At 42.8% G+C, this 25,921-nt stretch overlaps 1 protein-coding gene across 6 annotated transcripts in view; it reads left to right on the top strand.

The window, feature by feature from the left end:
* The window catches only part of Rgs6 (regulator of G protein signaling 6), a 540,717-nt gene that overhangs the window by 15,569 nt on the left and 499,227 nt on the right, over positions 1 to 25,921 (top strand). For all 6 annotated transcript variants that reach the window (XM_029484451.2, XM_085830530.1, XM_029484450.2 and 3 more), the window contains one exon: positions 10,254 to 10,357. In XM_029484451.2, the coding sequence (XP_029340311.1) occupies positions 10,274 to 10,357 (84 nt within the window). In that variant the 5' untranslated portion in view covers positions 10,254 to 10,273. The remainder of the gene's footprint in view (positions 1 to 10,253; positions 10,358 to 25,921) is intronic.

The raw sequence follows: 25,921 nt of genomic DNA on the forward strand, positions 1-25,921 counted from the left end.
CTAAAATTCCAAGATTCATCCCCTCCCCACTCCCAACTTCATGCCTTTACTTTTGAAACTCAGTTTCTGCTGCTCATATACTCATGGATTGGTGGGCTATCCACTGAAACTTGGATTATCTACCAGGGTCCACTCCCCTAGAGAAAATGGACTCTCATTCCTCAGAACCAAATAACTCAGCTCACAGTTGGAGTTCCTAAGATCCTCCCACATCCACGTTAGTTTGTTGATTGGTTTGGTGTTGTAAAGGCAACCACAGCTGCTGTGAGCTCGTGAACATATGGGTTTTATCCAGTTCTGGGTTTTTCCCAGAAGACACTGGTTCACTCTGGTCCTCCCTGACCTCTGGCTCTTACAGTCTTCCCACTTCCTCTTCTGTGATGGTTATTGAATTGTGTGTGTGTGTGTGTGTGTGTGTGTGTGTGTGTGATATAGATGTTCTGTTTGGGCTGAGTACCTCACAACACTTGTTCTCTGCATTGAATGGGTTAAGAGTTTATGAGTTAATCACCATCCACTGCAAAAACTCCTCTGATGGCACCTGAGAGCTAAGCCAATCTGTGTATACAGAGACAAGTATTTAGGAAGAAGTGTGATACTGTATGTTCATTTATCAGTAGGTTCTCCTCCAGGGCATTAGTTCTTGGTCAGATTTATAGGACCAGGCATGTGTTTCATCCCATGGAGGAGACATTAAATCCAAGCAGAAAGCAAGTGGTCATCTCCTTAACATTTGTGCCACCATTGCTCCTGTGGGAATCTTGCCACAGCAGTTGTTATTGTAGCTCACTGGTTCACAGCTGGTATGACTGGTGATTTTTCCCTGTGGCAATCAGCATGGCACCTTCTGGTTTTATGAAAGCTGGTGAGTCTTTCTAGTCACTACCAGCTAGATCTCTCCATGTCCTGTGACCAAAGACATATTGTGTGATGTCTTCAACAATAGGGTCTTACCATCAAGTTATGGTGGGAAACAAGAGCAATGGCAGTAACCTGTATTATTCTGGGGGTTTCTAGGACCAGTGACTCAAGGGGAGGTATCTCAAACTTGGTGATGGAAAAGAATGTTTAAGTGGGCACAGGGTTGGGGATAACCGATACTAAGAATGCTTGAAAAAGCCATATTGGAACCTATTTTACAAAGCTTCCTAAATTCATAGGAGAGCTTAATTAGAGTTACTCTCCACAGAGGATACTGTTTCTCTAAGAGGCCATAGACTGACAATCAAATTCACTTCTTAATTCAAACCTTCGAGAGCAGATTATTATAGCTGTTCCAAATATACAACTACATCACTGGTGAAATGAAGTTTTACTCTTCCTTCCTAATGTCTTTTATTTCTTTGTCTTACCTCTTGTGTTTCCTGGGGCTTTCAGTATAATAGTAAATAGAACTGGTGTCTTATTTCCAGTGTCAGTAGGGACGTTTTGAAGTTTGACTGTTAGACCCGCTGGTGCTCTCTAGTGTTCTGCAGATGTCGTTGATCAGGTTTCTAAGTTCTCTAGCACCTGGTTGTAGCTAAGAATACTTTCAGGAAGAGATGCTGAATCCGAATCCCTTAGAGCAGCAGTTACGGGAGATGTCACTTCTGTAGAGCACTTTTCCTTCAGAGCTTGGTCCCATGTGTCTGTATTGCCTTGGGGCCTTCTTCTACGTCTTACCCAGCTCTTGCATTTTTATTTTTTGAGGGTTGGTCTGTTATGAGATAGATCTCCAGTGGAGGCTGTGGTTCTCTCTAATTTTACTATTGCTGTCATTCATCTGCACGGTGTGAGGGAAACCACGCAGCAGCCCTCCGGGAACATAGTCAATTGTTATTTCTAGTCATTTCTATGGCTTCTAGCTGATAGGTCTTTCTTGCGTTGAGTTTTTGCTGCCTGAAGAAGAGGAAAAGCCTGTTATTGCTCTAAGTCTGTGCACTGTGGAGTCAGAGGAGAGACAGATTATATATTACACTTAAGGATTTTATTTTTAGTTTGTGTGTATGTGGGTTTGTGCACATGAGTACAGAGCATGCAGAAGCCAAAAGAAGTAGTTGGGTTCTGTGGGGCTGGAGTTACAGATGCTGCCTTACACGGGGGCTGGGAACTGAACTGATGTTCTCTGGAAGAACAGCAAGTGTCTTAACTGCCAAACCCTTCCTCCAGCCCTATGAACATACTGACTTATTTTTATTTTTATTTGATGTGACAAATTAAAAAAACATTTTAATTTGTGTGTGTGTGTGTGTGTGATGTGACCTTGCACATCATGGTACATGTGTGGAGAAGCCAACTTAAGGGAGTCAGTTCTTGAATTCTACCTCCTGCATTCTGGGATTTGAACTCAGGTTGCCAGACAATACTGAGTCTGAGCCTTTACCTGCTTAGCCATCTTACACCCCACCCCCAGCTTCTTTGACGTAGGGTTTCATGTAGCTCAGCACCTTCAACTCTTTAAGTAGATCAGGATAGCCCTCAACTTCTGATCCTTTTGCCTCTACCTCCAGAGTGCTGAGACTACAGGCATGTGCCAGTACACCAGGCTTGTGTTTGTTCTTAGAAAAATAAAGAAAACAATGATACCCCAAGTACTAAAGCCGACACACACACACACATACACACACACACACACACACACACAAACACATATATTTCCGCATATATGTATTTATATATATGGAATGTTTTTCTCCTTGGGTTCCCTGGAAACATGCCATCTTCTTTAACTCTTAGTCATCTCTTTCCTCTGAACTAAAGTTGGCATGGCATCTCTGTCACCTCCATTTCTTTGCTGGCCATCATACCAGCACATACCATCACTCTTTCATGTGGAGTGAGAGAAAAATAAAATGTTACTTCTGCAGTCCCTTCAGACAGTAGTGTTAGAGGCTCTTCCTGCATCCCACACTTACAAACTGCAAGAGGAGGAACATTCAAGGCCTCATGAATCCCAGATCTCATGTTGTCTCTGTCATGAACCAGGTGACATTAGAATACAACTTCTCTAGACCTTAGTGCCATCTTCTGAAAACAAGTATGAAAACAAATAAAAATTCCAACCAACCAACCAACCAACCAACCAACCAACCAACAACAACAACAACAACAACAACAAAAACACTCTTGGTCTTGTTTGTCCAAGAGGGACATTATTTTATGCAAAGGACTGAGTGTGTTGGGTTCTGTGGACTGTCCACTGTTGCAGCTATTCAGCTCTGCTCCTGTTGTACAAAAGCAGGCATAACTCATAAGCAAGCAACTGAGTATTTGTTTATAATCTCTATATATGGTTACAAATTCAAATTTCATACAAGTTTTGCATGCCATAAAATAACTGCTTTTCAACATTTTCAGCCGTCTTAAAATATTAAACCATGCTTTGCATGCAGAGCATAGGAAATCAAGCAGCAGACCAAGGTACCATTAGCTCTGCTTTGCTGACCCTTCAACTAGCTGGAGGTCAAGGGTTGGGCATTAAGATGTCAGTCTTTAAATTCTCATTCCGATGAACAGAATTCAAAGGGCCTATTTGTTTCTTGTAGATGATTTAAGAAAGAGGAAAAGTTTTTTCTTTTTTCTTTTTTGTTGGTTTTGTTTTTGTTTTATGTTTTGTTTGTTTGTTTTTTAGACAGACGCTCTCTATGATGCCCAGGATGGTTTTATACTCACAGTTTCCCGTGTTAGCCTCCCCAGTGCACAGGCATGCACCACTGATCCCGCTGAAGGTGTTTCCTTGTCTTCTCTGGCTCTCTCCTTTGGCAGGCAGAGGTTTCTGGCTTACACTTTCCCTAAGACTGAGCCACACATTTCACCCTCTCTGGCTAGATGGGCCTGCTGCTGATTCATTTTGGTTTTGCTTACCTGAAAATGTTATTTTCCTCAATTTTCGAGAGATAATTTTGCCGGAGGTAGAATTTTTAGAGGGATATTTCCCCTCCGTCTGTCAACATCCAAGGGCTCTGCTATGATCACCCAAGTGCTGAGCTGTTCTCTCTTTGAGAGTGGGTGTTTATCCCGAGTGGTGGTTTCCCGGGCCTGGTGTTTGTTGTTTGTTGTTGGATTGGAAAGGTTCTGTCATTGTGTCTCCCACTCCTGCTCCTTTCTTTCTTCTGGATTCTGACTCAGTCTGCACATGATGATGCTGTGCACGCAATGATGCTGTGCCACAGTTCTGGATGTTTTTCATTAAACTTCTTCTCTCTCACATTTTTAGTCTGGGGATTTTCAAGTTCACTGGACCATCCTTTGGTGGCCATTTTGCTCGTGCTGAGGCTGTGGGAGGCATTCGTCACTGTTAAGATGTTTTCTATTTTCAAATTTTCTTTTCTTTTTCTTTTCTCTTTTCTTTCTCGGCTCTCCAAGTTTCTGCTTCTCTGCTCCCATTGCTGTTTACCATTTCTAAGATCATAGTTATTGGGGCTGGAGAGCTGACCTAGCAGTTAAGAGCGCTTGCTGCTTTTCTAGAGGACCTAACTTTAGTTCCTCGCACTCATCCCAGGTGACTAATAATTGTTTGTAACAGCAGATCCAGGGATTCAATACCCTCTTCTGGCCTCTGTAGGCACTCATATACAAGTGTGTAGATACACACACACACACACACACACACACACACACACACAGAGAAAGAGAGAGAGAGAGAGAAAAAGAGAGAGAGAGAGAGAGAGAGAGAGAGAGAGAGAGAGAGAGAGAGAGAGAGAGAGAGAGAGTCAGAGAGAGGAGACAAAGACAGAGAAAGCTAGAAACAGAGAGGCGACAGAGACAGAAACAGACAGAATGAATAAAACAAATCTTTAAAATCATAGTTATTTAAATTTCCTGTCAGATGGTGACACAGTAGTTCCCACATCTGTGTCATACCAAGTCTGGTTCTGATAGGTACTGTCTCTTCAGAGTGTGTTCTTCCCTGCCTCTCTCTCTCTCTCTCTCTCTCTCTCTCTCTCTCTCTCTGTGTGTGTGTGTGTGAGCACATGTACATGTGTATGTGCATGCAGGTGGAGGCCAGAGATCCACACCAAGTGGCTTCCCCTATTGCTTTCTACTTTGTTTTGAGATATGGTCCCTCACTGAACCCAGCGCTTGACATTCTGACTGGACTGGCTGGCTGGTAATCCCCATGGATCTTTCTGTCTCTACCTCCCCAGCTGTGAGATTACAAGTACACACCTCTCAACCTTTCATGCTGGCTTTTGTTAGATGCTGAGGACCAAGCCCAGCTCTTTATGTTTGTACAGCAAACACCTTAATCATGATGCCATCTCCCCAGGCCTCTCTTTGCCTTTTCCCATGCTTTATAGCCCTGCTCCTGAAAGCCACACTCAATGTACTTGGCAATAGGGAAGTGGGTTTTTTGTATGAGATCTGGTGAAAGCTGGGCTCCTGGTAGCCGTCAGGGCCACAGGCTTTGAATTTGTCTTCATGATGGTCTCTTCTTTTGGCTTTATGCTTTCCAGAATCTGTCTAGGGAACCTGGTCTTGGAGGTCTTTAGCTGTGAGATCCTATAATGCCTCGGCACAATTGGTGTGGTGGTAGGATTCATGAGGCAGTGATGTCACAAACATGCTTAAGGCTTTCCCCTTGGGAAGTGCAGCAACACTTTTCCCTGTAACACAAGGAAAGATAGAGAACAAGGTGGCTCATGGGAGGGTGTCTGCAGACAGAAATCTGGTTTCAGTCCTGGGTTGGGATTTCTAGTCTCTGATTACTTAGGGTAAGTTCCATGTGTTGTGTTCTCAGGCTTCAACTTACTCAATCCACAGAGTGAGAATAATGCCATCCACTTATTTCAGAGACTTGCTGAGCTGCCAAAGGGAATCCAATGGGCAGACTAGGCTGAGGAACATTGTGACAGGGACCAGATCACTAAATACATTACTTGTGATCACACAGCACTTCAGTGTGACCTTGAACGACAGACCTAGTACCCGACCTAGGAGTCTTGTTTTCACTGTGAAGTTGAATTTCTCCTTCAGTACTGGGGGAGGGGGTGGGAAGGGGTGGGGGGGAACACACAGGGAGGCACACAAAGGGGCATATAACAGAGTCTCCCTTGCCTTAGCATGTTGACCTAACCTGGGATGAGGTGAGGGACCAGGTGAGTGGAATCTAGGTCAGTGCTTTCCAAACCTGACTGAGAGTCTGAATCTCCCTTGGGGCACTGAGCTAAGTCTCCAGGGACAGCTCTCAGCCACTGGATCAGACTTTCTAGGGCATGGGAATTAAGAACATGCTTGTTTAGATCAGTGGTTCTCAACCCTCCTAATGCTGCGACCGTTTAATACAGTACTTCATGTTGTCCTGACCCCCAGACATAAAATTCTTTTCCTTGCTATTTCATAACTATAATTTTGCTACTCTTATGAACTGTCATATAAATATCTGTGTTTTCCAATGGTCTTAGGTAATCCCTGAGTAAGGGTCATTTGACTCCAAAGGGATTGAGACCTATAGGTTGAGAACCAATGGACATTTCTAAAGCTGCTAGTGTGGTTCAGATCCTCAGGCCTTCTTTTGGGAACCTGAAAGCTCTAGAATGACCGGCAGTTATATCCCAGTAAGATAGCAGATGCCTGGCTGAGCTATCTATATTGGCCTCCAGGAGTTGAGCACTGTCTTCTCTCTTTAAGATCTTGGGTACAATCCTCCGGTGAGCTGCTAGCACTGTGACTGGGCTGATGAACCCTGAGCATATAAGAAATGTCAAGTTGGCAGGTAATAGAAAGAGTTGTTTGTTCTTAGCACGGTTGTTTTTCAGCTGTCCCTCTTGAGGTCACATTAGAGCTGTGCTATCAAGCCTGTACTATGGACAGCTCATCGTCTGTCCCCCCCCCCCCAAATTGCTTAACATTGAGCTCTTTTTAAAAAACAAAAACAAAAACAAAAACATTGGCTTCAAGAGGTGAAGGCAAACAATGAGTTGATGTAACATGGTGGAGCAGGAATGCTATCAACCTGGGCTTTGTTCAGTGGCGTGAATACTCAGTCACCTTCACAGCCACAGGCTGATGTTCAAGGCTCTGTGTGACACTGTCTCGTGGCTGGGGGTGCTCCCCCTCTAGTGCTGCACTTGGTCACCTAAGGAAGTGCTTACTTTCCTGAAGTTGGCTCCGGATGGAGTTGGAGAACTGGAGAGCTGGTATGGTAGCTCCATTCATCACTATTCTGATATAGGAGACCTGGGGGACTTTTCCTGGATAGACCCTAGCTTAGAACATAATTCTCCTCCCTCTCCCTCTCTCTCTCCCCCTCCCCCTTCCCCTCCCCCTCCCCCTCCCTCTCCCTTTCCCTCTCCCTTCTTTACCCTCCCCCCTCTTAGACACCTGGGGATTTTACCTGGATAAACTAAACAATTGTATCTGTCTATCTGTCTATCTATCTATCTGTTTGTCCTTTTCTCTGTCTCTCTGTCTTTCTCTGTCTCTGTGTCTGTGTGTGTATGTTTGTGTGTGTCCATGTATGTGTGCATACACATGTGTGCACATGCATGTTGAGGCTAGAGGACCGTCCACCTTTCCAGCACTAGAATTATAGGCATAGGTCACTATGTTTGGCTTTTTCACATGGGCTATGGGTTTTAAACTCAGGTCCTCCTGCTTGCAGAGACTAACATATCAATTGAGCCATCTCCCCAGTTCAAAACAGTTTCTACAATCATCGATGTCGGGTCACTTCCTGGCTTTTCCTTGTCCATCTCCAGAAGCATGCCTGGGTGGTACATTTCCTCTTCCTGGCAAAGATCTGGGAATCTGGAATGATGTCCAAATGCCAAAGCTCAAAGCAGAGGCTCAGAGAAGTTCAGGAAGGCTGGTGCTGAGATACGGTTCCAGACTCACTCCAAAACCTCTTCCCTTTCCAAGTCCTTGGTGGTGGTGGTGGTGGTATGTGTGAGGGGAGGGCCTGGACAAAGACATAAGACTGAGAAGTTAGTTTCTAGGTCATTACCAACTTTACTATTCCTACACCACTTTCTAGGTGGAAAAGAACAGGCCCATTAAAATGAAAGTGTTTGCTTTTAAAGAAAGCAATGCAAACCCTACAGGACTCTATAGTATGGACAAATGAGGGCACACAGTGGGCCTGGGTTCTATTTCCCATGCCCTGTTATATCCTATGTTAAGGTAGAGGAGCAGGCAAGCAAGTAGGTGCTCTGAAACAAAGCTGTCTGTTCACTTTAAAAGTCACTGATTCGAATAATAACCTGGGTTTCCCTGTAGCACACTGTTCATAGCAATCCTGCCACAACCAAGACTGGTGGAATAGGGTGAGCCTCTCCTGTCTTTCATGCAGCCTAGCTGTAAAACATATTCTAAGTCAAACAATGTAGAGTAAGCTTCCACTCCACACTGGGTATTTGGGGGGGAGTAACATTCTTAGCATAAATTACCAATTCCTATCTTTTCTCCATCTTCCACCCTAATTTGTTTTTATAGAATGACCTTTGGTACCAGTGTAGTTTAAGGGAGGATGTTTCCAAGTTCTTCTCTTGAACCAAATGGCCTTTTCAGTATGGAATCTATCCAAGTTTCTTTGATGAAAAGCCCATGAAATTTGTGCAGAGAGCTCTGGCAGACTCCAAGATTAGTGATAACATTTAGAAAGAACTTCCTTCTCTGGCTTTACACTAGACTTTCCCATTCACCCTGTCTGAAGCTCCCCTGTGAGAGGATTCACCCTTCAGTGTGGGTGGAATGTGGAGAAAGTTCCCGTGGCTCTGAGAAGGGAATCCAGTATGTTATCTACGTGCTGAGCTCACACAGCGAGTGCAGTGTCATGACAACAATTGAGCTCATCTCGTTACTCCCTCGTCTTATATGCATGTCATTATCTTGTATGCATGTCATTATCTTGTATGCATGTCATTATCTTATATGCATGTCATTATTTTATATGCATGCCATTATTTTACTATTGTTTCTACAGGTTTTTTTTTTCCTCTGAAAAGTTTGAATTAAACACATTCACTTTTTCTTAATTCAGGTGAAGTTTATATAATATAAAATTACTCATCTTCAGGGCTGGAGAGACAGCTCAGCAGTTAAGAGCACAGGCTGTTCTTTCAGAGGATCTGGGTTCAGTTCTCAAACAGCCATGTGGCAGCTCACTACTGTCTATAACTCCAGTTCCAGAGGCTTTGAGACCCTCACACAGACATATATGTAGGCAAAACACCAGTGCCTATGAAATACAAATACATTTCAAAACATTTTAAAAATTGCTCATCTTCAAATGTGGAATTTAGTAGCATTTGGCAATTCATAGTAAGCTACAACATCATCTTTCTCTAGCTTCAAAATGTTTTTATCGTTCCCAAAGGGGACCCCGTGTTTGCCAAGTGACCACCCAATTACTGTTTCCTCCTAATGCTGACAGCCATCCAATGTTTTCTGCCTCTGTGGATTTACTTGTTCTGGATACTTTATATAAATGGAATCATGAATACATGATTTTTTTTCCTGACCAGTTGCTTTCATATAGCAGATTGTTCTTAGTGGATCATCCACATTGTAGCCTAAATCAGACTTCATCCCCTTTTAATGGATGAATAATATTCCATTCATGCATTGGTGGGCAGCTGGGTTGTTCCTACCTGTTGGGTAGTATGACTAAGACTTCTATGGCTATGTTTGTACTGGTAGTTGAGTATTTGTTTCCAGCCTCGGAGTACACATGGAGAAGCAGAATTGCTAGGCCACATGCTCGTTCTGTAATTAAGTTTTTAAGGATCACTAACCCGTTTCTGATGTGGCTGTACCAGGTGACATCCCTACCAGTCATCTAGAGGGTTCTTGCTTACCCACATCATTGCCAACACTTGCTTTTAGCTGTTGTTTTTGTTTGTTTGTTTGTTCGTTCTTTTTCAAGGCAGGGTTTCTCTGTGTGGCCCTGGCTGTCCTGGTTCTTGCTCTCTAAACCAGGTTGACCTGTAAACCAGGTTGACCACCACTTGGCTAATACTTGTTATTGAACTTTATTTATTACTATCATTACTTCTTGGGACCTTGATTTGCACTTCTGTAATGAAATATCCATTTATTACTACATAGATCTTTATTAAGGCAAACATCAGCTTCAAAATGATTGAATTCACTTGTTGCCAGGAGATTAAGATTAGCAGATATCCTTTCTTAGAGTACTTGGCTCTGCCAAGGACCTTGTGCCTTGAGGTTAGAGACTGTCCAGTATTGCGAAAGACATTTATCTGTCTTCTCATGCTTTCTTTTCAAAAGACAATTTCATCCTTGACTTAATGGTATATTCATTTATTTTGCAGTGTGAGAGAAGACACTCAGGATGGCTCAGGGGTCCGGGGACCAGCGAGCAGTGGGGATCGCTGATCCAGAAGAGAGTTCTCCCAACATGATTGTCTACTGCAAAGTAAGATGCCCAGGGAGCGACTGGGCACTTGGCCTTTGTGTGTTTGTTCCCAGTGAGGGCAGACTGATGGCAAGAGATAGATGCTATCTGTGTGAGGTGCTTCAAGGAGAGAGGAGGGTCTTCTCCTCATTGTTTAATTCTATCATTCAAGGAAACATTTCATATCACTTAGTTGTGTGTAAAACCCCAGATTGCCTAAGCAGTGCAACTGGGATAGTCTGCTTCTTCAGTGGCCTTCACAGTACCATGCCGACTGAACTGAAAGGTCTTTGAACTCACAGTCTATAAAAGGATGCTGTCGGGAGATGCAGAGGTGTGGCCACTCAATGCTTAAAGTTGGTAGAAGGCATAAAAGGCCCACGGCACTGAGAACTGAGTCAGTTAGTTTGCAAAATGTGTGCAAGGAGAGTGTTCTTTCTTATCAAACGAGGAAGCTAATTCTCCCAGTTTCAGGTCAGGGGTCCTTGTAAGGATCCACCAAATCATGAGATCTGTTCAGCAAAGGCACAGAGCTGAGGAAGCAAAGCAGCCTGTGGATCAGATCATGAGTGGCAAGGCGCGAAAGGAGCTAAGATTGGAGCCAGAGATGTGGATGCAGCCAATTGTAGAGTACTGGATGATGGGTAGTTCAACCATGAAAACATTATGTACTGAGAGTTGTAAAGTTGATCTGTTTGGGATTCAAGGTTTTTCCACCGTGAGTCAGTAGATAACAAGGTGGTGTGTGTGTGTGGGAGGGGGTGGGGGGTTGCAGATGCTCTGAGAGTATTTCCGAATCCATGAAGAGGGTGAGGAGGATGCTCTTCTAGTCAGAAAAAAATGTCCCTCAGAACGGAGAGGGACAGGTCGGAGGAAGTAAAGTCTGACTATGGATAGTTTGAAAACTGAGCAAATGTGGCATGAGAGGCTGTGGAGGGTGGGAGATGGGCAGGATGTGGACCCAAATGCTGAGAAGATGCTGCTGTCAATTCTCATAGGGACATTTGGAAAGGAAGGAGATACAGCCCATACGTTTATTTTTATCTGTGTTAAATTTAAGGTACTAATTACTCTGCATGCTTATGAAAATGTAAGCTAACCGGTATTATATATTAGTAAGGAAATGGGTTAATTGTTTATTCATTTTGATAAATACTTGAATTGTCTGCTGGGATCTGTGCCTGCTGCCACTCTGTATTTGGTCTGTGTTAATCAGAGGGACAATGTTGAACTAGACAATCCTGGATGATCAGTATGGTGATGTGCTGTGTGTATTTGTGTCTCTCTCTGTGTATGCATGTGTGTGTGTGTGTGTGTGGAGTGTGTGTGTGTGTGTGTGTGTGTGTGAGTGTGTGTGCGTGTGTAAATAGGACTCTTATATTATTCTTTGGGTTAAAATCCTGCAATTCTTTGTTCTTCAAGAGAATGTCTTGAGAACATTCAAGAGAAGAGGGTCTATCTCTAAGAAAGATGGCTATTGAATTTTAATAAATAATAAATATAAACTTTACCAATGGAGCCAGCAGTTTAATGAGTCATACAGAGGTGTGTATAGAGGTTATTGCTTGTTGTAAACTTCTCCCCCTACCCCAATCCCTTACCCTCTGCCACAGGCAGGAGGGCCTGGGACCAGAGACGCAGGAACATGGCTTTGGAGTTCTGGATGGGTTACAAGGTCACCTTAAGAGGAGGAAGTTGCTGTGAAAATCCATTTCAATAATGTGAGACATCTTTTGTCCACCTTGGTCCATACTGTGGTCCATAATAAGTATTTATTTCTCTTTACCATTTACGTCTTTTAGAGACAGAGACACTTGGAAAAAGAATGAGTTACAAGATATGTAAAAGCTCACATTGTTAGTAAGGTGACCAGAGTCAACTGAAGCAGTGAGTTGTCCTTTTGAGATAGAAGAAAATAATACAATGATTATTAAGGAGATGACTACTTTAAAATTTTATTTATTTTTATTCTATGCATATGACTATATTGCTTAAATGTACGTATATACTCCCATATGTGTGTGGTACCGGAGAAGGCCAGAAGAGGGCATTGGATTCTCCAGAGCTTGAGAGTTATAGATGATTGTGAGCCACCATGTGGGTTCTGGGAATCAAACCCAGGTCCTCTGGAAGGGCAGAAAATGTTCATAGTCAATGAGTCATCTGTCCAGCCCCACTGAACAGTTGTCAATAAGGAATGTGAAATGATGCTATCTGAATACCCTTTTCACTAAAATGGTATGCCAAAGGGTCAAATCTTTCTACAGGTTTGTAGTAAGTTTAAAATTTCCTTTTCCTATAGGAACAGGGGCCTCCTTTTTGCTGTTGTTATTATTTAAAAAACAAACATTATTTCTTTAGAACAATGCCAACTAGGAAGAGGAGTATACCTTGCTGGTTTCTCCTTCATGTGAGGAGTATGTATGTGCTCAAAAATGTACACGCATATTCACATGAAACACTGTGTTAAGGCTCTAGAACAATTAACTGAGTTTGTTCAGTCTATTAGGAAGGGGAAATGTCTATCGCCCCTGTCTGGAACCGAATTAAGCTCATACTAACTTGACATACTCAAACCCTGGCTGTGCCTGACCCTCGCCATAGCCATACAGCCTTCTGCTTCCACTGCTCTGAATGCTGTTCAGCTACAACCATGAACTTGTCTGCTGGAGCATGTTGTCAGTCAAGGGTGAATCTGGGAGCTAAGGTTAAATCCCAGAAATTTCCATAAAACCCCGAGTGGGATCATTGTTTTTCAAGGTTGTAGCCGTACACCCAGACCTTTCCTCAGGTGTCTGCAACAAAAATGTTGTCTCCTTTCTCTCTTTGGCTGTTACTCTTGCTGTAGGCCTTCTCAGGGAGAGACTTTTGCTTGGATGGTGTTGTGTTGTTACATATGCCAACAGAGAGACAGAGGCTCAGACGAGCTTCTGTGTAATGGACGAGATGGGAACATTCGAAATATGAAATGACTTTTCAGTTTTCTTATTTTTTAATTGACACATAAGAATTGTGCAAATGCATGGCGACACCATGTTAGTTTTGGGTGCAGGAACACAGCCCGGTCCTTAGCATACCCCTTGTCTCAGTCATCCATTATTTCTTTTCATTGAAACATTCCAAACCCTCCCTTTTAGCTCTTTGCCATGTTCAGGACATAGCTGCTAACTTGGTGGCTGTGACTCTCAGACACTGTTAAGGATATTCGAGACACATGAGCAAGCCCGCACCTTTCAAAACATACTTCATTTTCTTTTCACATTGCCATGCCATTAACTGTGAGAAGTACTTCCCCCAAGGCATGATTTATTTATTGACTTGACCCGACGTACTAATTTGGTTTTTCATCTTTCATATTCACATTTTGGATCAGAGGTGTGTATGAAAAATGTATTGGTTTTATTAAATATCTATTTAAAAGAAAACCTTAATCAAGACATCCAAGGCTTATTCATATCCCCAAGCCCTTAGGGTTCTGGGTCACTGAACTGCCCAGTGTAGTAATGATCTTGGAAGCTAGCTGTCTCTCAAACTATCTAGAAGTTTTTGTTGTTTTTTTTATAAAAAAACAACAAAAAACCAAAACTCCACCAGTCTTCAAAGAATGTCCTTACCCAAGCATATCGTACTTTAATATGTTTAGGCTGTGTGGTTAGAATATGAGTTTTAAAAAGACCTCCAGAGAACTTGGTTCTCAACTAAACCAGAAAAGTACTGATTTGATGTTTGTTTTCTATTCCCCTCCCACTCCACTACTATGTAGGTATATTATGTGTTAAAAAAAATCATGGGATAATTGGTGTTTACATTTGGTTTAAAATTTCTATTTATATCTATATATTTTTAAGTGTGTGTGTGTGTGTGTGTATCTGCCTTAGGTTTGTACTCCTGTGATAAAACACCATAACTAAAACCAGCTTGGGGAGGAAAGGGTTTATGTGGCCCATGCTTCCACATTGGTAGTCCATCACTGGAGGAAGTCAGGACAGGAACTCAAACAGTACAGAAACTTGGAGACAAGAGCTGATGCAGAGGTCGTGGGGGAGTGCTGCTTACTGGCTTGTTCCTTATAGCTTGCTTAGCCTGCTTTCTTGTAGAATCCAGGACCACCAGCCCGGGGTAGTCTTATCCATGATGGGCTGGGTCTTCTCATATCAATCGGTTAAGAAGGCTAAGAGATGCTGAGTGGCTGGTCCAGCTTTCGTTCTTATTGTGGGAACTTCATCTTCTCTGCTCTGCTCTCAACTTGTCACCTTTTCTCTCTTTCTTCCCAGATCAAAATATTTTTTTTTTTTGCTAGAGAGATATACCCAGTTCCCGTGTAAGATATAAAGGATAAAATATGAATTCTATGCATTGACACTAGCCTAATAAATATCATTATTAGGCTTCATTTTCTCTATTGTCAAATGAGAGAATATGTCTAAAAATGTGCAAATATGTTTTTTGTAATGAGTTCAAAGTTTAATTCTTTACATTTTGATTTTTAAAAATATAACACCCAATAGAAAAACTGCATGTGTATTTAAAGGTCTTTTTAATCTTCTGGGAGTGTTTTATATGGTCACAGATAAGCCTAAATTGGGTTGAGATCAAACAAAATTTTGTCAGGTATCAGGAAAATTAGTTGTGATAATTTAGCATTAGTAGAAGTTAGACAAGATAGCTTCTTGGGCTGCCCTTGATGGGATAGCACGTAAAAGTTAAACAAAGAATCAGAAGTTCAAGGGTATCCTTGGCTACTTAATAAATCTAAGGCTAGCCTGAGCTACATGAGACTCTGTCTCAAAATCAAACAAACAAAAACAAAGGTCTAAACTAAGGACTTTTTGTGGCAACTTGCTTCTTTGGTCTTGCTCTGACACAGCAGTTGTATAATTAATTCTGATTATAGTTTCATGCTATAGAAAAGGCAGGAATGGTTTTATACAGCAACGCTGTCAGTAATGCAGTGTGTCATGGATGAATTTGGGCTTCCAGAGGAGGAAGAAAGAGCCCACAGGGTAGTGTTGGAAGATTGTAAAGCTTTGCCACTGACAGCTACCCTCCCTGTTAGTTCCTACTTACTGGCTCCTTTTCTATTGGCGTGATACCTGTGTTGCCGCAATACCCATGTTGCTGTGATCTGTGTATTGTTGTGATAGTGATAGTGATGATGCTGTGATACCCATGTTGCTGTGATGTCTGCGTTCTTGAGATCACACTGTGCTGGTGTGATACGACTTTTGTTGTGATACCAATGATGCTGTCATACCTATGCTGCTGTGATAGCCTGTTGTTGTGATATTCCAGTTGCTGTGATACCCATGATTCTGTGATATCTGTGATGGTGTGATAGCCCATGTCATTAAGGACCCTGGGGCAGGTGCCAGTTTAGGCACACATCCCGAGAGTGAGCACACTGCTATTTTAGTCACGTAAGTGGTAGTAGTATGCAGCAAGAAGGGGAAAACCAGCTTAGAGGAGGCAGAGCTTTGGAGGAACTTAGAGGCAGGATATTGTCTTGGAGTTCTATGAAGGCTTTGGCAGAAGTAGGGTAGCTAAGGGACTGAGAACTCACAAGTCCTGGTGCAGTAGCCATGATGAGATTGGAAACCATTTGACCAGCAAATGTATATTGATCTTCACTTGTAGGAAAGACAGTGTTAGACACTAGAGATGCAGGGTAAGGATGGAGTCCTGAATAGGCCCATAAGCCAATGCAGGGTGAGGTGGGGTGGGAGCAGAGGGTGGATGGGTAACTAGACAGGTTTGTGCTGATAGGAATGGGGAGGGGAGTGAGGAGGAAGGATGACTATATAGTCCATAGGAGATAAAAGGCACCAGAGAACTCAGCCCATCTCTTTACTCTTGAAAGATGAACAGGAATTACGTTTGTGAAAAGGAAGAGAAAAAAAGTGAGGAGACTGAAGGATGGGCACAGGCCAAGTTATTGCGCTCTGGAAACTTGAAGAGGCTCTTTTTATGGATCTCGGTTTCTACGATGAAGGCTTGAGATGCCAAGCCGAATCCCGAAAGATCGAATGTGCTATCTCAGGAGGTTGGCATCTTGCAGATATTGTCCCTTTGTGCTCCCACATCCAGTGCGTCTACATGCTGTGCTCTGCGGCCCCAGCCTTAATACATATGTAAATAAATACTTAACACATTTGCATCCGTCTATTCTTCCATAGCTTTAGTTGATAAAAAAAAATGAAAAAGAAAAAAGAAAAAGAATCTACAAAGTTAACCCAGCCAAATAGTTGATAAAAAAAAATGAAAAAGAAAAAAGAAAAAAGAATCTACAAAGTTAACCCAGCCAAAACTTTAAAGGCAGTTAAGTCAGAATATTTAAAACGAGTGCATCTTTGGTTCTGAAGATTTAAGAGTTTGTTTTCTTTTATTCTTTTCTTTCTTCCCCACCCCCCCCCCCAATTAAATAAAATCTCCAGTGACTAACTTCAGAGAGAGAGTCTTTGGGGTAACTTGCTTAATTGTTCAGCCTGCATTTCAAGACTGTTTTCATTCATTTCTTGAAGGTATTGTTTATTGCCTTAGGGGAGAAAGAGTCTTTCAGTTTTTCTTCCCTCCCTGCAGCAGGCTTGCTGGGAGTGCAGCCTCCCATCCCATCTCTTGGTTGTCAGGACCAGAGGCGTGCAGGCAAAGTCCCTGATCCACAGGGTCAGCCTTAGTGTCCACAGATGAAAGAGATTTCCACGTCGGGGCCCAGCTCAGTGTGGTTTAATAGGATGGGTTGCCATGGCTAGAATTTTCTAATTTGAGATGCCTTCGATGTGCTCAAGACTCCATTTCATCTTCCCATTCCCCTCCTCATTTCACTTCAAACAGTCTGAGATTTTACACTCTGGCTGACAGTTTATCTTACCATTGACAGCCCTCTGCCGTATTACTCGATGGAGCACTTGCAGGGCTGTCAATCCCCGATTGGCACAGTTTTGAACAAGGAAAGTTGAAAGTGAATGGGTATGTGTGAAAGGAAAATAAATGTTTAAGATCACAGGGATAGAAGAGGAGGATTCTTCTAAAAGGCCGTGAGCGTGCCAGCCAGGTCAACACAGAAAATGGACAAAGCTTTTGATGAGTGAGCTTCTAAATTCTAGACATGTACTTTAAGGAGGGTTGGAAAACACACGCACACTTATAAACAGCCATTCCAGTCCCGGAGGAATACGGACAACTCTGGAAAGTGACAACCACAGACTGGAAAGACATCAGAGGTTCCCTGAAAAGAGATGGCTAAGTGGTCCAGGAGTCCTAGTTAGATGAGGCCATGGTAGGATTTCTGATCTGGCAGAAGCTAATTGTTGCCTGGAAAGGATGCTAGCTACTGATCTTCAGGGATAGGATCAGGGTGCATGTTCTTTTTATTATTGTTATTATTATTATTATTAGGTATTTTCTTCATTTACATTTCCAATGCTATCCCAAAAGTTCCCCAATACCTACCCCCCCACTCCCCTCCCCCACCACTCCCACTTCTTGGCCCTGGCGTTCCCCTGTACTGAGGCATATAAAGTTTGCAAGACCAAGGGGCCTCTCTTTCCACTGATGGCCGACTAGGCCATCTTCTGATACGTACTCACTGATAAGTGGATATTATCCCAGAAATGTAGAATGCCCAAGATATAAGATACAGTTTGCAAAACACACGAAACTCAAGAAGAACAAAGACCAAAGTGTGGACACTTTGCCCCTTCTTAGAATTGGGAACAAAACACCCATGGAAGGAGTTACAGAGACAACGTTTGGAGCTGAGACGAAAGCAGGGTGCATGTTCTGATTTTGGAGAATTGGTTTTAAGGTATTCCATGGGATTTTTAATGTATTTGTAGACTGTTAGGATTGTGTGAATTTTTCCAGGCATCCTTTCTGTGGTTCTTGCTTTTTCTGCATGGTTCTCCTTACAGCCTAGATGGCCGGCCTCTCTGTGTGCTTGAGAACCAACTTTAGGATTTTCTTTAGGAATATCTGATGGCAATGAATTCTCTTGGGGTTTCTCTGTCTTAGACCTGTTTGCCTCATCTTCAGGATTGAAGACTTTTCTAGATTCTAGACTGTCAGCTGTTTCTTTCCTTGCCTGGGCCACTGTCATTATCTTGTGGCTGCCGGTGTTTCTGTTGGCAAGTAGCTGTTAGTTATAGCCCCTCTTCTGAGGGTAATCGATTTTTTCCCCACTTTGGTTGCTTTTAGGGTTATTTTCACTTTTTTTTTTTTTTTAGTTATAATTTACGTTGTGACTTTTTTTTGTGCCTATGCCTGTGTGTTCTTTACCGAGGCAGGATCTCTTGCTGAATTTGAAGTTCACTGATTCAGCCTGTCCAGCCCTCTTCCTACCCCTCCCCCTTCCTGGGTTCTGGGCTATTGATGGCTCTTGGTTTTATGTGAACTCAGAGGATCTGAACTCTGGTCCTCATGCTTTTGCTGCAAGCTCTTTATCCACTGAGCCATTTCCTAACCACAGTAACGGTTGCTTATTTACTCCTCTTAGGGCTGATAGCACATTGTTTCATTTGGTGCTTGAAGATTTCTTGTCCAAAAACTCTAAATATTGATTTGTCTTTTCTCCCTTCTTGGGACACTATTCATGTAAAGATAATTTTTTTCCTCTGGATTTTGAATCTTTTTTTTCAACATTCATTGCTCTATTTTTAATGAATTCATTTTTTGTAAGTTCCAATGTATTTTCTTCTTTTTTGTATCAAAATTTAAAAATATTTTTCTTTATTCTTTGAAACTTTTATATAGTAATGTATTTTGACCATTTTTCCCTTCCCCAACTTTTACCAAATCCTTCCCTACCTTCCTACCCACTAACTCAATGTTCTTCCTTTCTTAACAAAACAAAACAAGACAAAACAAAACATCCCATCAAAAAACCCAGCACTCTGATTTGTGTTGGTCAGCTACTTCTGAGCACAGGGTCTGCCCTGGAGAGAGGTTGACATACAGAGTATTACTCCGTTGAAGAGGTAGACATCTTTGATAACAGTTGCCTTCCCCAGTCACTCCCTCATTCAAGAGAAGGTTTCTCACTGAGTCTGGAGTATACAGGCTGAGTAGACTGGCTGGCCCAGAGTGCCCCAGAGATCCACTTGTTTCCACTGGGGTTACACACATGGGCTACTTCACCTGAATTTTGTTTTGTTTTGTTTTGTTTTGTTTTGTTTTCTAATCATCCTGGGGATTCCCAACTCAAGTACTCCTGCATTTGTAGCAAACAAATGCTTTAACCACTGAGACATCTCCCCAGCCCAGACTGATTAATTAGATTTTATCTAAATCTAATTATTCAAAAAAAGTCAAATTAAAGTAGCTTCTCTTTCACTCTTGATAGAACTTCTGGGTCACTTTTAAAAGTTCTCTATGTTCAACCTCATCCCAGGTATTCACTCATGCCTCCTGCTCTTGGGGGACTATGGCCGTCTGCTTTTGTTCTGGAAACTTCCTGGGACTTCAGGAAACCACCCGTCTTCTCAGTGAAGCCCTTTGCTTAAGGGATTGCTAGGGCCTTAGCTTGGCAAAAGCATGCCTGGTCCTGGCCTTCACGGTCTTCTCAGTGTGTGTGTCTCCTTTCAGATCACAGGCATATGCTTTTCTTCCCTAGCTCTCAGCACTTTCAAACGTCTTCACTATAGTATTTCTCAGTCCTTCTTCTGCTCTTACCAGGGGGTTTATTTGGAAGCATCGAATGGATGAGCAGTCTCCAGGAGTAGAATCCCCAAATACCGACTTTGAAAAAGCACAGATCTGTCTTCCCTAGACCCAGTTGACTCTTACAATGTTTTAATTTTTTATTTATCATTTATCTTTGAGTTTTGAGTTTTAGTATATAGCCAGTGAGGCTTTGAGCTCACCATCCTTCTGCCTCATCATTCCTGATGCTAGGATTAGATGTTTTTTGGTGCTGTACTTGGCTCTGAAAATGATGTTTGCAAAAGATGTTTTCCAAGAGGCTTTTTTTTTTTTTGGCAGTAGGATGGTGATGTTGGAGAGGAAGGAGAATAAGGGAAACCCTCAGAACATGGAGAAGGTGGAATTGACCTGTGATTAATTTTTTGGACGAAGGATACAGAGAAGGATTCAAGGCTAAAGACCAAGATGTGGGTCTCAGCGACTAGAGAGGTCAGTCACTACGGCAAGCAGAAGGAAGAGGATATGGAAATGTAATGTCATTAGAGTCACAGAATTTTTTTTTTTTACTTGACTTATTTCTGTAAAAGTCTACCTGTGGGGTGGATGGTAGTTCCAGAAAAACAACTCACATATGGAAGGAACCTGAAGAGACATGCTGTCTGGAAGCAGTCATCCTCAGCTGCAGGTAGTCTAGAACAAATTCAGGAAATAGCTTGTGCCTGTCAGTTGGTATATGCGACAATTAGAATACTTCTGTATTTGTATGTAGGGCATTGTAAAGAATTCTCATACACTCTACGGTTCTAGACAACAAAAATCTGCTTCACTCTTGTGGAGGGTAGAAACCTGAGATCAAAGTGTGGCGGAGCTGTGTTCCCTGTGAAGGCTGGAGGTCAGTGTCCTTCCCTGCCTCTTCCTACATCTTTATGGTCACTGGAAATCCTTGGCATTCCTCAGTTGGCAGGCTAATTCCTTGATCCACCTTTGCCTTTATCCCATATGCCCTTCTTCTGCTGTGTTCAGCTCTGTGTCTTCCTCCAGCCCTTTTAGAAGAGGACTATCACTGAGTTTAGTCCCCACACTCCAAACCCAGTATGACTCAACCTCAGCTACTTATATTCAAAGGGACCCCCTTCTCAAAGTTAGGTCATGCAAATCAAATCAACAAACAGTGTATTCCTTGGACTCTAGCTTCTGGCAAAGCACTGCCTGAGGAATAAAGGGTACCACCAAACTCAGTCCCTGCCCTAGACAAGCCTGCCAGACTAGTGGAGGAGAGCAGGGTGGACCAGGATTAGAAAATAAACTAATTGTTTATGGACCACTGCTCTCAGGCCAGGTTCTGTGGCAGGTGCAGTGTTCATACTGACGCACGCAGACTCACTGGAAGAACTTGTTGGTAAGACAGATAAGGAAGCCAAGAACCAGGGGAGTAATGACTGGCATTGAGTGCAGACTCAGGATTGACCACCATGTGTGCTTTATTCGGAAGCTTGGCGTTTCAGGGAACAAATTGGTGTCTGAAAAAGAAAGAAGAAAAATCTTATAACTATTTGCAATATATTAAGATACAGTTAATGTGAACCATGCTACCTACAGAGGAAGAGGACATCAGAAGAAAAACAACTGAAATTGCATCCTTGAGAAAGGGATTCTGGGCCCTGGAGGCATGTGGGCAAAAGTGCGGAATATCTTTGGTAAAGGGCACTTTCTGTCCAGATGCCCATTAGCTAGCGGCAAAGTTCTGTTCTTTATACTACCCGCTGGTAATCCCATTGTTTCTGAAGATGTGGTCAATCAAAAATGCGTGTAATATGGCTAACCCATAAAACCAACATCAAACTCAGCTTGACAGCTCATGGTGGACTGTCAGTGGTTTCCTCTGGTCCTCATGTGATGGACAAAGGTGTGTCTCACTGCTGCTGCAACCCTCACATGCAGAAATATACTCACCTGGGAGGCCAGGAGAAGATCAAAATTTGAAGTATGACATTTTATGGCCCATGTGTATCTCTTTTGCACCATCAAATCACCAAGCAAGACTTAAATCATCAAGTTGAGTACTACCTGCCCTACATACAGAAGATGTATGTGATGCAAGTGTGGCCTCACTCTTCACATGACGACCTGAAGCAAGACAATGTATACACTACTACTTCTCAAACTCACATGGTGAGAGGTATCAGTAGAGCCAAGCTCTTTAACAACTGATTTTATTTCTTCCTTCCTCCTTTTTTAAAAAATCTGTTCTATTTTAAATATAAGAATCCAAATAAAAAAGAATCAAAGCCCAGAGAGAAAAAAAGAAATCTCACACATGTCTTATGAAGCTCACACATGTCTTATGTCTACCATGCAAGTGTGACTGAAGTTAACACTTTGGCCTGAATCCTCCCAGTTTTGGATGTGGGTTAGGGGTGAATGTCTGTTATAAGCTAGTGGGTTATCATCGCATATGTGAAACTGTATGCTGCCTTCTTATCCATCACTAGATATTAATCTATGCCACAAGGCATCTTCATCAATTATAAAGGTGGAATAACATTTGATAAAGTAGATAGTACACAGTTATTTATTATTTATTATATAGGATCTTATGTATTTGGGGCTGGGGTTAAACTCCCTATATAGCTGAGATGGCCTTGAACTTTTGTTCTTCCTGCCTCTACCTCCCTAGTGCTGGTGTTCAAGGCTTGTACTAACATGTTTGATTTATATGGCGCTGGAATTCAAACCAAGAGTTTCACATATGCCAGGCAAGCACTCTACCAACTGAGCTACACCCCTAGTGCCTGGAGCATAATTAAGTTAATTTTATTTATTTAGTTATTTATTATTAGTAGTACCAAAGTTTAGAATTCTTAGGTCAAAAGGCACAGCTTGTGTCACACATGACTACAGCTCTCCATTATTTTCTGCAAGGTCACTGTCGGCTTTACATACATACCCAGGCTGGCTTCCCTGGGATGCAGGCAAAGTCCTCTGTTATCGATCATGGAACAAAAGTGAGGGGATTCCCAGGAGTGGGGACCCATTTCTCTTTGCTTTCCGTCTTCTAAACTGTGTTCCCCTCCTGCGGTCTGAGGAACCCTACAGCAGTACCCAGCTTCCCCTGAGAGTTTTGTGGATGCCAAGGTATCCAGAAAATTTTTTCATCTTGGAGCCTGTCCAAGCCATTTGCTATTTTATCCTCTATTTGTTTTTCTTAAGCAGCTAACTAAATAAGAATACCATCTCAACCTTGTTCCACTCCCCATGGTGGGCGCTTTCCCTGCCTGCACACCCCATCTTCTGCCTACAATTTAACCATGGGGTAGCTTCTTATATTTGAAAGCTAAATACAAAAGCGCAGCCCTGAGAGCCAGCCAAGTTCTGCAGCCAAGTTTGAAGAATAAAACTTTAAAACAGCTCTTCTGTCACATACTTGAGAGGGGAGGCAGGCTTTGCTATAAATAAAGACACATTCCATTTCTATCTCGTCCTTTGCAGTCCTCTTGGGTAAGGCTCTCTGTGTACGACTACAGTGTTCTCTAGCTGCCCGCTCTCCCTCTCAACTTCCCATTTTATGCCTCATCTTGTTTCCAGGATCAGCAGCCTTAGAGTTTAGGGACCTTGGGTGACAGAGGAGGCGATGGTACCTGTACTCAGGGTTAGGTGTAATAACATTCAGGGATTGACTTAAGAAACCATGCTTTCATTGGGGGCCCTGTGTTCCATCCAATAGCTGACTGTGAGCATCCACTTCTGTGTTTGCCAGGCCCCGGCATAGCCTCACAAGAGACAGCTATATCAGGGTCCTTTCAGCAAAATCTTGCTAGTGCATGCAATGGTGTAATTGGAAGCTGATTATGGTATGGATCCCCGGAGCTAGAGAAAGCAACCAAGGAGCTAAAGGGGTCTTCAACCCTAGAGGTGGAACAACAATATGAACTAACCAGTACCCCCAGAGCTCGTGTCTCTAGCTGCATATGTAGCAGAAGATGGCCTAGTCGGCCATCATTGGGAAGAGAGGCCCATTGGTCTTGCAATCTTTATATGCCTCAGTACGGGGGAATGCCAGGGCCAAGAAGCGGGAGTGTGTGGGTAGTGGAGTGGGGTGGGGAGGAAGGTCTGGGGCTACATCGCAGATCAGCTTCTGCTGGATGCTGTAACAAATACCTCCAACGGACTGGCTTAAAACAAAGCAAAAAAAAAAAAATCCTTGGGCATCAGAGATAGGAAAGGATTTAGCGGTGCTGTGTACTCTCTTGAGGGTCCAGGGAAAATCAAACTCCCTTTTCTGAGTCTCTCTGGCACACAGCCTCATATTACTCCATCCTGTATGCATCACTAGAGCCCTCACCCTCATGTTCCCATGAACCTCTGTTATGACAAGGAAGTTCACCCAGTCAAGTCAGCACAACCTCTCCACTTCAAAGTCCATAACCCAGTCATACCTACAAAGCCCCTGTTGCCTGTATAGTAACGCATTCATTCACAGCTTGGAGGGCATATGGATACAAGAGGCTGAATGAACATGGGTATCTTTGGAGGGACTTTATTCTCCTTACCATTCTGTCTGTCTAGGAAGAAGACAAGGAAAACTGTTTTGGAAATTTCCGTCCTTGTTCTATAACTGCGGATGGGGAATGTTGATAGTGGAGTTTTCCTTCCCCTGGGACAAGGAACAGATAAAACTGTTGTATTCTTTCCATTTGTTTTAGCTGGGGACCAGAGAAGTAGTAGTTTCAGACACAGGTAGGGAGGATAAGAGGGATCTTAAAGGCCTCAGTTGCAGTTGGAGCCCATAGTAGGTTTTCCTCAAGGCACAGATATGCCCATACCATAGAGGGGGTAACTGTGCTGATGATGTGGTCACAATTAATAAGGAAACGCCCACATACTCATCTCTATCCTGTATGACCTCCTCACAACTCCACTCGACCCCAGTTATTCTATGTTTTTTTTTTTAAATCTGTAACATCAAGGCAAATAAATATGTATTTTTTGAGATAGGGTCTCAGGTAATCTAGGTTGACTTTGAACTAGATATGTAGCCAGAGATGGACTTGAACTTCCGATCCTCCTCGGCTTCTACCTCTCAAACACTGGGATTCCAGGCAGGTGACACTATACCCAGTACATCCGGTGCTAGGGAACCACCCCAGGGTTTTGTGCATGTTAAGCAAGCAGGACCAGAGGGTGCAGAAGTTACCAAAACTTCCAAGAGAGAGTAGGACCTTGAATGTTAACATGGCTCAAGGTAGTTGAGCCACCTCAAGGAACTACCCAAGAAAACCTATGATGAGACTTGGATAGTAAATATTCCCCATCCTTAAGTGAGTTACTAATATCAAACATCATCACTTTGCTGAGGAGCCTTCAGTGATGGACGAAACAACAGTAGGGCTGTTGTCACATTTCATTAACCTGTCCCCAAGCTGGTTTTGTATCACTCAAGTTTAGATTGGTGTTTACATCTTGAAATGATTTGCGGGGATCAAAACAGAAGCAATATTTTATGCTATGTGAAAATAACTTAAGTGTCAGTGTTCATATTTTGAGATTTATTTTGAAGCCCAGTCATAACATTTGCTTATGAATTATCTATGGGTTTTTGAGCTCCCCCTCCCCCAAACAGGAGTGGAGTAGTTGTGACAGACATGATCTGAGCAATCAACAAAGCCTAAAGTATTTACTAAGTGGCTTTTACAGAGATAGGGGCTTTTTGAAGGGGCTGGAAGAGCATCCGTAGACATCCTTGCTGGGACAATCTTTTTGTAGGTTGGTAGCCCCAGCACTGCCCCACCATGCCAGCTCATCACCAGACACTCACAGATGTTCAGCTGGGAAGAATATATGCAAGAGCATTTAGAGCCTGTCCCATGTTCACGAGTATAAATGATGTCTGTGTTAACCTCCTGGAATGCGGTGTACCTGCCCGGTTATGTTATTTATCCTTGTGCATTATTG

Source organism: Mus caroli, unplaced genomic scaffold, assembly GCF_978045245.1.
Source record: "Mus caroli unplaced genomic scaffold, Mus_caroli_1 scaffold_14, whole genome shotgun sequence".
Lineage (NCBI taxonomy): Eukaryota > Metazoa > Chordata > Mammalia > Rodentia > Muridae > Mus > Mus caroli.